At 44.8% G+C, this 12,424-nt stretch overlaps 1 protein-coding gene across 5 annotated transcripts in view; it reads left to right on the forward strand.

Annotated features, from left to right (window-relative positions):
* Positions 1-12,424, forward strand: part of LOC308705369 (SH3 domain-containing kinase-binding protein 1) — a 14,192-nt gene continuing 1,768 nt past the window's right edge. The window contains exons 1-7 of one of the 5 annotated variants that reach the window (XM_081390343.1): positions 1-203; positions 332-363; positions 673-748; positions 984-1,082; positions 10,813-10,917; positions 12,009-12,223; positions 12,321-12,384. In XM_081390343.1, coding sequence (XP_081246469.1) covers positions 1,077-1,082; positions 10,813-10,917; positions 12,009-12,223; positions 12,321-12,384 — 390 coding nt within the window. In that variant the 5' untranslated portion in view covers positions 1-203; positions 332-363; positions 673-748; positions 984-1,076. Of the gene's footprint in view, positions 204-331; positions 364-461; positions 514-672; positions 749-983; positions 1,083-10,812; positions 10,918-12,008; positions 12,224-12,320; positions 12,385-12,424 lie in introns of those variants that run through there. The other 4 variants (XM_081390344.1, XM_081390340.1, XM_081390341.1 and 1 more) reach the window with 4 other exon arrangements.

The following is a 12,424-nucleotide window of genomic DNA, read 5'->3' on the forward strand; positions in this document are numbered from 1 at the left end:
GGTGTCTTGGGGGCTCCATAAAAGGAGAGTGTATTAGGAGTCAAACAGGCTCCTGGGAAGAGAAGAAACGCTACAGTGTCAATACAGAAGAGCTGAACAACACCATCATCGTGAAAGACAGAAGATGAGTGTGGAGAAATGAGAGTTTTGGAAGTATTGCTGTAGATGTAGTTTGGAAAGTTACTGTTTCAATACAGAGACAGGTGAGTTTGCTGGGCCAAACCTCTAACCTCACAGTGTTTGTTGGACTTTGGAACTAACTACAGTAAGTTTTAGATGCATTGGTTACTTTAATATTATGTGAATGTCTTACTTTATTTCTCTTTCCCAGATCGTCTGTATTTCTTGGGCCGGATCAGGTTGGTGAGTGAGATATTCTGTCCTCAGCTAAACTTAGTCTCGACAATAGTCACTGTCATGATGGTGTACAATTACAACACAGTGAGCAGTTGGTGTGATAACTTGAAGGAACTATATATAGATTTGTGTAGTGACCACAGTGCTGACAAGAAGGTTAATATACAAAAACAAACTTGAATCGCAATTGCAAAAGCTATTACGCATAGGGCCTATGCTGATATTTACTGAAGCCCCAATGGGTGCTAAAATGAATCTTAAATGAAATATTGTTATATTGTACATCTAAATTATTATTCGTTTGTGCTTTTGGAGTTTGTTTTTGTCTCAGATCCATGAGCCCCTTCTTTTCATGTTGCCATGGGCAACTACAACGCCGCACTTACAGCTGGTAAGACATCTATTTCTTTGTTCCTTCCTTTATCTTCATTCATCTACCAAATACAAAAGAGTCCTGGTGTATTTAAGATGCATTTTGAATGTAAGATTATGGATTATGGATTTCACCAAATTGTGCTTGGTATATTTTTTGGCATTAATTTGATTTCTCTTAAAATCAGATTGTATACTGTATTTAATGTTTCTCCTTTTTATTTTATTTTCCACATTGCATCTCCTCATCACAGATATTGAAGATTTCAAGTCCATTGTGTCGACTCTAGAGAACCAGCATATTCTGTCTGAACACAACAGACTGGAGAACACACTTTCAGTTAATCATGTCAGTAAGTGATTTATTAGATATTAAATTATTGCATGAACAAGCCATGGCAATTTAGTTATTAAAAATTTTAGATTATAGGGAAACTAATCAGTATTAAGTCAACATTACACAAAGGCGTGTGTTTACCAATGACAACCAAACCTCTTGAGGTCCACATAAGATTATTTCACTCACTGTCACTCCTGGGAATGTGTAGACAGAATGTTTGTCATGTTTTGACAGACAGAGTCTGTCAGGATGTCCTTGAGTTATATTTAACTTTTCAGTGTACAACTCAGTACATTGCAATGACTTAAAGTGTACAACAGTGGTTCTCAAGCTGTTTAGAGTGGCGTACCCCCTGAGGCATTTACTGTAACATTCTTCGGCGGACCCCCTCTCTTCCACTTAGACTACATTCACACCTTTTCCTTAGTGGCATATATTTGCCCCCATAAAGTGAACCCAAAGTTTCTCTGGGGAACGCAAAGGTTTTGGGTGCAAACGCAATGTTTCTGCGAGTGAACCCAAAGTTTCTCGGGGGAATGCAAAGGTTTTGCTAGCAAGCGCAAAGCTTCTGGGGGGAAAGCAAAGATTTTGCGAGCAACGCAAAGTTTCTCTGGGGAACCCAAAGGTTTTGCGAGCGAACGCAAAGTTTCTTGGGGGAGCGCAAGGGTTTGTGAGCGAACGCAAAGTTTCTCTGGGGAACCCAAGGGTTTTGCGAGCGAACGCAAAGTTTCTCGGGGGAATGCAAAGGTTTTGCAAGTGAACGCAAAGCTTCTGGGGGGAAAGCAAAGATTTTGCGAGCAAACACAAATTTTCTCGGGGGGACGCAAAGGTTTTGCGAGCGTACGCAAAGTTTCTCGGGGGAACCCAAAGGTTTTGCGAGCTAACGCAAAGTTTCTCGGGAGAACGCAAGGGTTTTGCAAGCGAACGCAAAGTTTCTCGGAGGAACCCAAAGGTTTTGCAAGCGAACGCAAAGTTTCTCGGGGGAACGCAAGAGTTTGCAAGCGAACACAAAGTTTCTTGGGGGAACCAAAAGGTTTTGCAAGCGAACGCAAAGTTTCTCGGGGGAACCCAAAGGTTTTGCGAGCGAACGCAAAGTTTCTCTTGGGAACGCAAAGGTTTTGCAAGTGAACGCAAAGCTTCTGGGGGGAAAGCAAAGATTTTGCGAGCAAACGCAAAGTTTCTCTGGGGAACCCAAAGGTTTTGCGAGCGAACGCAAAGTTTCTTGGGGGAGCGCAAGGGTTTGTGAGCGAACGCAAAGTTTCTCTGGGGAACCCAAGGGTTTTGCGAGCGAACGCAAAGTTTCTCGGGGGAACGCAAAGGTTTTGCAAGTGAACGCAAAGCTTCTGGGGGGAAAGCAAAGATTTTGCGAGCGAACACAAAGTTTCTTGGGGGAACCCAAAGGTTTTGCGAGCAAACACAAAGTTTCTCGGGGGGACGCAAAGGTTTTGCGAGCGGACGCAAAGTTTCTCGGGGGAACCCAAAGGTTTTGCGAGCTAACGCAAAGTTTCTCGGGGGAACCCAAAGGTTTTGCGAGCTAACGCAAAGTTTCTCTGGGGAACCCAAAGGTTTTGAAAGCTAACGCAAAGTTTCTTGGGGGAACGCAAGGGTTTGCGAGCGAACGCAAAGTTTCTCGGGAGAACGCAAGGGTTTTACAAGCGAACGCAAAGTTTCTCGGGGGAAAGCAAATGTCTTGCGAGTGAACGCAAAGTTTCTCTGGGGAACCCAAAGGTTTTGCGAGCGAACGCAAAGTTTCTCGGGGGAACGCAAAGGTTTTGTGAGCGAACGGCAAGTTTCTCGGGGGAACGCAAAGGTTTTGCGTGTGAACACAAAGTTCCTTGGGGGAACGCAAAGGTTTTGCAAGCGAACGCAAAGTTTCTCGGGGGAAACCCAAAGGTTTTGCGAGCGAACGCAAAGTTTCTCGGGGGAACGCAAAGGTTCTGCAAGCGAACGCAAAGTTTCTCAGGGGAACGCAAAGGTTTTGCGAGCGAACGCAAAGTTTCTTGGGGGAACGCAAAGGTTTTGCGAGCGTACGCAAAGTTTCTCGGGAGAACGCAAGGGTTTTACAAGCGAACGCAAAGTTTCTCGGGGGAACGCAAAGGTTTTGCTAGCGAACGCAAAGTTTCTCTGGGGAACCCAAAGGTTTTGCGAGCGAACGCAAAGTTTCTCGGGGGAACGCAAAGGTTTTGTGAGCGAACGGCAAGTTTCTCGGGGGAACGCAAAGGTTTTGCGTGTGAACACAAAGTTCCTTGGGGGAACGCAAAGGTTTTGCAAGCGAACGCAAAGTTTCTCGGGGGAAACCCAAAGGTTTTGCGAGCGAACGCAAAGTTTCTCGGGGGAACGCAAAGGTTCTGCAAGCGAACGCAAAGTTTCTCAGGGGAACGCAAAGGTTTTGCGAGCGAACGCAAAGTTTCTTGGGGGAACGCAAAGGTTTTGCGAGCGTACGCAAAGTTTCTCGGGGGAACCCAAAGGTTTTGCAAGCGAACGCAAAGTTTCTCGGGGGAACCCAAAGGTTTTGCGAGCTAACGCAAAGTTTCTCGGGGGAACCCAAAGGTTTTGCGAGCTAACGCAAAGTTTCTCTGGGGAACCCAAAGGTTTTGAAAGCTAACGCAAAGTTTCTTGGGGGAACGCAAGGGTTTGCGAGCGAACGCAAATTTTCTCGGGAGAACGCAAGGGTTTTACAAGCGAACGCAAAGTTTCTCGGGGGAAAGCAAATGTCTTGCGAGTGAACGCAAAGTTTCTCGGGGGAACGCAAAGGTTTTGCTAGCAAACGCAAAGTTTCTCTGGGGAACCCAAAGGTTTTGCGAGCGAACGCAAAGTTTCTCGGGGGAACGCAAAGGTTTTGTGAGCGAACGGCAAGTTTCTCGGGGGAACGCAAAGGTTTTGCGTGTGAACACAAAGTTTCTTGGGGGAACGCAAAGGTTTTGCAAGCGAACGCAAAGTTTCTCGGGGGGAACCCAAAGGTTTTGCGAGCGAACGCAAAGTTTCTCGGGGGAACGCAAAGGTTCTGCAAGCGAACGCAAAGTTTCTCAGGGGAACGCAAAGGTTTTGCGAGCGAACGCAAAGTTTCTTGGGGGAACGCAAAGGTTTTGCGAGCGAACGCAAAGTTTCTCGGGGGAACCCAAAGGTTTTGCAAGCGAACGCAAAGTTTCTCGGGGGAACCCAAAGGTTTTGCAAGCGAACGCAAAGTTTCTCGGGGGAACCCAAAGGTTTTGCAAGCGAACGCAAAGTTTCTTGGGGGAACGCAAGAGTTTGCAAGCGAACACAAAGTTTCTTGGGGGAACCCAAAGGTTTTGCAAGCGAACGCAAAGTTTCTCGGGGGAACCCAAAGGTTTTGCGAGCGAACGCAAAGTTTCTCTTGGGAACGCAAAGGTTTTGCAAGTGAACGCAAAGCTTCTGGGGGGAAAGCAAAGATTTTACGAGCAAACGCAAAGTTTCTCGGGGGAACCCAAAGGTTTTGCGAGCGGACGCAAAGTTTCTTGGGGGAACGCAGAGTTTGCAAGCGAACACAAAGTTTCTTGGGTATGAAGGTAAAACAGTAGCAAAACTCGAAAGCTTGCTAATTTGAATGTGAGAACTTGTAAAATTAATATTTGTATTTGTAAGTTGAAATTTATACTTGCAGCTCTGATGTGAAAAGCTGCATCTATCGATTTGCACACACAGACAATACTCAGAACACCTGTGTTTTGAATTCGAAGTTGCAGATTAATAGTTACAAATGTGTAAAGTGTCATTTACATAAACAAAATGACAGGCACAATTGTGTACTACACATTTATCTTTGTGCTTTAGTTCAGTTTCGTTGTACAACCACAAGTCGGCACTCACAACCTCTCATATCTGGCAGTACAGCTTCAAATCCTAGCGCTTTGACTTTTGCTACTCTTTTTGCGATATGCCTGTAGCAAAACTCACTCGTGCACTTGTAAATGCAGACTTGAGAGAGCAGAGTCGGGGGCGGGGCTGGGGTCGGAATGAAGTCATTTTATTGGTCGATGCCTCACCAATGAACAACGCCAGCCACAATGAAAACATTTATGCTTATGTATCAGCTATTTTTTAAAACGCTTGGAAAATATTTTTATGAAATATCATTAGTTTTACTGGAATAGTTTTATAGAATATGAACGCAACGCGTTTAATTGAGACAGTGGTATTAAAAGACCAAACTCAGGAAACACCATAAAGCATACAGAAAAAAAATGAGCACAGAATATGAACGCAACGCGTTTAATTGTACGTTTTCCTCGAACCCAAGAAAACACTTAATGAGGCTTAATGGACCAACAGTTATAAAATAAAAATTAAAAACAATAAAAAAACACATAATTTGTTCCTTTATTAATAAAACACAGGCAGCGAGTTTATTTGCACTGAACACACATTTGCTTATATATATGCCAATTCCAATGAAAATGCACCTAAATTATCTGATAAGAATGTAAAATGTATACCTTGAAATGCAATGCAAGTCGCTTTGGAAAAATGTATTGTAAATGTTTTAAATATTCACCCTAGCCTAACTGTTGGACACACAAAAACAAACAAAACATAAATAAATTATATATATACGTACGTACGTGTGTGTGTCTTTTAGCCTACAGTCTATGGTATATATATATATACCAGATATGGCAAATATATATGGCATACGTCATATGTTTTACGTCATATTCTGTGCTCATCTGCTTTTCTGTAGTATGCATTATAAGCATTGTGTCTACTGAGTTTGATAATATCGTTTATTTATTTTAATATCAGTCTAATGCATTAAGCCATGTTAGTGTTTCAGTGCACGCGGGTTTCGTGACATCATCGAACTCCCATTTCATTGGCTAGGTGCCAACCAATAAAACGTCTCCTTTGACCCCCCCTCCTCCCGCCCCCCTTTCTCTCTCACCGCCTCTGAGTTTCAAGTGCACAAGTTAGTTTTGCACCTGATATATCGCGAAAAGAGTAGCAAAAGTCAAGGCGCGAAATTTGAACTTGCAGTGACAGATTTGAGAAGTTGCAAGTGCCTATTTGAGGTAGTACCGCGAATGTGAACGTAAGATTAAACGCAAAATATATATTACAAGTTTGTGCCTGTCGTTGTATTTCTGTGAATGGCATTTTACACATTTGTGTCTACTTGTCTGCAGCTTCAGATTCAGAATACAGGTTTGTGACTATTATCTGCGAGTGCAAATTTCAAAATTCAACTTCAGATTTTTATTTTACAGGTTTTCACATTGGGGCTGTGAGTGTAAATGTTCATGTACAAGTACGAATATTTATTGTACAAGTTCTCAAATTCACATTTACATGCTCTCGAGTTTTGCTACTGTTTTACCTTCATACTTGGGGGAACCCAAATGTTTTGCAAGCGAACGCAAAGTTTCTCGAGGGAACCCAAAGGTTTTGCGAGCGAACACAAAGTTTCTCTTGGGAACGCAAGAGTTTGCAAGCGAACACAAAGTTTCTCGGGGGAATGCAAAGGTTTTGCGAGCGAACGCAAAGTTTCTCGGGGGAATGCAAAGGTTTTGCGAGCGAACGCAAAGTTTCTCGGGGGAACGCAAAGGTCTTGCGAGTGAACGCAAAGTTTCTATGGGGAACGCAAAGGTTTTGCGAGCGAACGCAAAGTTTCTCTGGGGAACGCAAGGGTTTGCAAGCGAACACAAAGTTTCTCGGGGGAACGCAAAGGTTTTGCGAGCGAACGCAAAGTTTCTCTGGGGAATGCAAAGGTTTTGCGAGCGAACGCAAAGTTTCTCGGGGGGAACCCAAAGGTCTTGCGAGTGAACGCAAAGTTTCTCTGGGGAACGCAAAGGTTTTGCGAGCGAACGCAAAGTTTCTCTGGGGAACGCAAAGGTTTTGCGAGCGAACGCAAAGTTTCTCGGGGGAATGCAAAGGTTTTGCGAGCAAACGCAAAGTTTCTCAGGGGAATGCAAAGGTTTTGCGAGCGAACGCAAAGTTTCTCGGGGAAACGCAAAGGTTTTGCGAGCAAACGCAAATTTTCTCGGGGGAACGCAAAGGTTTTGTGAGCGGACGCAAAGTTTCTCTGGGGAACCCAAAGATTTTGCGAGCGAACGCAAATTTTCTCGGGGGAGCGCAAAGGTTTTGTGAGCGGACGCAAAGTTTCTCTGGGGAACCCAAAGGTTTTGCGAGCGAACGCAAAGTTTCTTGGGGGAACGCAAGGGTTTGCGAGCAAACGCAAAGTTTCTCGGGGGAACGCAAAGGTCTTGCGAGTGAATGCAAAGTTTCTCGGGGGAACGCAAAGGTTTTGCGAGCGAACGCAAAGTTTCTCGGGGGGAACCCAAAGGTCTTGCGAGTGAACGCAAAGTTTCTCTGGGGAACGCAAAGGTTTTGCGAGCGAACGCAAAGTTTCTCTGGGGAACGCAAAGGTTTTGCGAGCGAACGCAAAGTTTCTCGGGGGAATGCAAAGGTTTTGCGAGCAAACGCAAAGTTTCTCAGGGGAATGCAAAGGTTTTGCGAGCGAACGCAAAGTTTCTCGGGGAAACGCAAAGGTTTTGCGAGCAAACGCAAATTTTCTCGGGGGAACGCAAAGGTTTTGTGAGCGGACGCAAAGTTTCTCTGGGGAACCCAAAGATTTTGCGAGCGAACGCAAATTTTCTCGGGGGAGCGCAAAGGTTTTGTGAGCGGACGCAAAGTTTCTCTGGGGAACCCAAAGGTTTTGCGAGCGAACGCAAAGTTTCTTGGGGGAACGCAAGGGTTTGCGAGCAAACGCAAAGTTTCTCGGGGGAACGCAAAGGTCTTGCGAGTGAACGCAAAGTTTCTCGGGGGAACGCAAAGGTTTTGCGAGCGAACGCAAAGTTTCTCTGGGGAACCCAAAGATTTTGCGAGCGAACGCAAATTTTCTCGGGGGAACGCAAAGGTTTTGCGAGCGAACGCAAAGTTTCTCTGGGGAACCCAAAGATTTTGCGAGCGAACGCAAATTTTCTCGGGGGAACGCAAAGGTTTTGTGAGCGGACGCAAAGTTTCTCAGGGGAACGCAAGGGTTTGCGAGCGAACGCAAAGTTTCTCTGGGGAACCCAAAGGTTTTGCGAGCGAACGCAAAGTTTCTTGGGGGAACGCAAGGGTTTGCGAGCAAACGCAAAGTTTCTCGGGGGAACGCAAGGGTTTGCGAGTGAACACAAAGTTTCTCTGGGGAATGCAAAGGTTTTGCGAGCGACCGCAACGTTTCTCGGGGGAACGCAAAGGTTTTGTGAGCGAACGGCAAGTTTCTCGGGGGAACGCAAAGGTTTTGCGTGTGAACACAAAGTTTCTTGGGGGAACGCAAAGGTTTTGCGAGCGAACGCAAAGTTTCTCGGGGGAACGCAAAGGTTCTGCAAGCGAACGCAAAGTTTCTCAGGGGAACGCAAAGGTTTTGCGAGCGAACGCAAAGTTTCTTGGGGGAACGCAAAGGTTTTGCGAGCGAACGCAAAGTTTCTCGGGGGAACCCAAAGGTTTTGCAAGCGAACGCAAAGTTTCTCGGGGGAACCCAAAGGTTTTGCAAGCGAACGCAAAGTTTCTCGGGGGAACCCAAAGGTTTTGCAAGCGAACGCAAAGTTTCTTGGGGGAACGCAAGAGTTTGCAAGCGAACACAAAGTTTCTTGGGGGAACCCAAAGGTTTTGCAAGCGAACGCAAAGTTTCTCGGGGGAACCCAAAGGTTTTGCGAGCGAACGCAAAGTTTCTCTTGGGAACGCAAAGGTTTTGCAAGTGAACGCAAAGCTTCTGGGGGGAAAGCAAAGATTTTACGAGCAAACGCAAAGTTTCTCGGGGGAACCCAAAGGTTTTGCGAGCGGACGCAAAGTTTCTTGGGGGAACGCAAGAGTTTGCAAGCGAACGCAAAGTTTCTTGGGGGAACCCAAATGTTTTGCAAGCGAACGCAAAGTTTCTCGAGGGAACCCAAAGGTTTTGCGAGCGAACACAAAGTTTCTCTTGGGAACGCAAGAGTTTGCAAGCGAACACAAAGTTTCTCGGGGGAATGCAAAGGTTTTGCGAGCGAACGCAAAGTTTCTCGGGGGAATGCAAAGGTTTTGCGAGCGAACGCAAAGTTTCTCGGGGGAACGCAAAGGTCTTGCGAGTGAACGCAAAGTTTCTATGGGGAACGCAAAGGTTTTGCGAGCGAACGCAAAGTTTCTCTGGGGAACGCAAGGGTTTGCAAGCGAACACAAAGTTTCTCGGGGGAACGCAAAGGTTTTGCGAGCGAACGCAAAGTTTCTCTGGGGAATGCAAAGGTTTTGCGAGCGAACGCAAAGTTTCTCGGGGGGAACCCAAAGGTCTTGCGAGTGAACGCAAAGTTTCTCTGGGGAACGCAAAGGTTTTGCGAGCGAACGCAAAGTTTCTCTGGGGAACGCAAAGGTTTTGCGAGCGAACGCAAAGTTTCTCGGGGGAATGCAAAGGTTTTGCGAGCAAACGCAAAGTTTCTCAGGGGAATGCAAAGGTTTTGCGAGCGAACGCAAAGTTTCTCGGGGAAACGCAAAGGTTTTGCGAGCAAACGCAAATTTTCTCGGGGGAACGCAAAGGTTTTGTGAGCGGACGCAAAGTTTCTCTGGGGAACCCAAAGATTTTGCGAGCGAACGCAAATTTTCTCGGGGGAGCGCAAAGGTTTTGTGAGCGGACGCAAAGTTTCTCTGGGGAACCCAAAGGTTTTGCGAGCGAACGCAAAGTTTCTTGGGGGAACGCAAGGGTTTGCGAGCAAACGCAAAGTTTCTCGGGGGAACGCAAAGGTCTTGCGAGTGAACGCAAAGTTTCTCGGGGGAACGCAAAGGTTTTGCGAGCGAACGCAAAGGTTTTGCGAGCGAACGCAAAGTTTCTCTGGGGAACCCAAAGATTTTGCGAGCGAACGCAAATTTTCTCGGGGGAACGCAAAGGTTTTGCGAGCGAACGCAAAGTTTCTCTGGGGAACCCAAAGATTTTGCGAGCGAACGCAAATTTTCTCGGGGGAACGCAAAGGTTTTGTGAGCGGACGCAAAGTTTCTCAGGGGAACGCAAGGGTTTGCGAGCGAACGCAAAGTTTCTCTGGGGAACCCAAAGGTTTTGCGAGCGAACGCAAAGTTTCTTGGGGGAACGCAAGGGTTTGCGAGCAAACGCAAAGTTTTTTGGGGGAACGCAAGGGTTTGCGAGTGAACACAAAGTTTCTCTGGGGAATGCAAAGGTTTTGCGAGCGACCGCAACGTTTCTCGGGGGAACGCAAAGGTTTTGTTAGCGAACGCAAAGTTTCTCGGGGGAACGCAAGGGTTTGCGAGTGAACACAAAGTTTCTCTGGGGAACGCAAGGGTTTGCGAGCGAACGCAAAGTTTCTCTGGGGAATGCAAAGGTTTTGCGAGCAAACGCAAAGTTTCTTGGGGGAATGCAAAGGGTTTCCTAGAACGCAAAGTTTCTCGGGGGAACGCAAAGATCGCAAAGGTTTTGTGAGCGAACACAAAGTTTCTCCAGGGAAAGCAAAGGTTTTGCGAGCGAACACAAAGATAATTTGGGGAATGCAAAGGTTTTTCCTCCTTCCTTCTTCTAACTATTAAACCTTGTTACACTCAGAATTTATTCACATATCCCCAGGGGTACGTCCCAGTTTGGGAAACACTGGTGTACAAATAAGTGTGAATGAACACTGATAATTCCATAATTAATGTTGTGTTTTGTTTGTAGGATGAAACCATGAGATAAGATACATTTTAGAACCTAAAACTGAAGTTTTGAGAATAAAATCTCATCCTTTGTGAAGATATTGAGTGTTTTGTACTTATTAGTGTTCCCTTTGCAGGCTGTCGAGGAACAAGCAGGACAGGAAATGAATGAAGTGAATCAGGAACCAGACTTGCTGGCCCTCAAGTTTCTTTATAACACAGATGAACCCAAAGACACCAAAGTAAGTCTGCCTGAATGCTTTTTTGGGAACCCAGGGGTTCCCAAAGTTTTCTGTCAGCCAAACCCCTTAGAAGTAAAATATTTACTTGAAGTACCCCCTGGGGCCTGTGATTTAAGTTAATATTTAATTAATTTTGCAACATATTGGCATGTTCACGATTCTCTAATGTTAGTTAATGGTCACAAAACATGCAAGTAAACAAATAAAATATCTTATCTTTAGTAAGTGTTTCATTTTGATTGCCACATATGGCTGTATGCCTGTGATATGACATTCATTTCATATGAAAATTTCTCATATTGCTACTGCTGAGACATCCAGACACGGACAAAGGGCCAGATTTACTTACAGCTAAGCAACTTGCACTGGCATATCTGTTTCAAGATGCACACCAGTATTGTTTTTTTCTAAGGCACGTTTATAAAAGCTACTTAAATGTCCTTACTGAACTAAGGCATAATCCTGGTTTAAGTTACAATACAAATATTTATGTCTTAAATTCTTCACTTTCAAACATTCAAACCCTCACCCTCAAGCTTTTAAACTTTTAAAATCCTTAAGCTTTTATTTAGTTTCAAATGTGTTAAACTCTGCAGAGATGCAAAGTTTGTGAGAAGCAGCATTTACTGTGAACCGTGCCGCTCTGAAAACATGATATTATGTGTGTAAATGAACACAGTGCCACTCTTCACTCTGAAACATGTAGTTCAATCTAAATCGCAGCCTTTGATTTGATAATTGTGATGTGATAAGATATACATTTTATTTTACATTTTGATGTATTTATACATTTTTATTAATTGTGTATAGCCTCATTTGTTTATTTTAATGTTACATTCAGTTTAATTAATTAATTAATAACTTTGCGAACCCCCATTTGGGAAGCCCTGCCTTATCCTTTTCTAAAGATTTAGGAAATGTGTAGATTAAAAAAATCTTAAACTTTCAAAACTGGATTTTTTTTAGTGCTCAGTGCTCACCTTTAGGGGCCTTATTGGGTTTTTGGGGCTTCTGGCAGTGTGAGGCCCCTAGAGGACAAACTGCTCACAACTGAAATGAAATGATTAGGGTTGTCCCTTTAATTTTTTTAGGAACCTGTCAGCAACTGTACCTCTGCTCCTGCACCGGCAGTTTCCTCTTCTTCATCTTCTGGCACAACAAGCACAATCCCACTCCCTGCGTATCTCTCTGCATTATTAGCAGCTAAACCCCGACCGGCCCTTCAGGGCCCCGCCACCTTGGAGCAGATGAGAGCAGAGCTCCGAGATCTTCGAGATGAACTGAATACGCTGAGGACTCAGCAGAAGTTAGTGCAATATGATTGTATTTAAACTAACTAAAAATGTTGAGATGCCTATCCTTATATTTGTGTAAAAAAAAAATGGAATGGCATTGTGTTTCAGAAAAGAGATCAAACTGCTCATGAACGAACTTGATGAAGAAAAGAAGATGCGTTTGTCACTGCAAGTAAGCATGAAGATGAGTCAAGAGCCTCTAGATTTTAACT

The sequence above is a fragment of the Scardinius erythrophthalmus genome, assembly GCF_964197995.2.
Source record: "Scardinius erythrophthalmus genome assembly, chromosome: 17".
Classification (NCBI taxonomy): Eukaryota; Metazoa; Chordata; class Actinopteri; order Cypriniformes; family Leuciscidae; genus Scardinius; species Scardinius erythrophthalmus.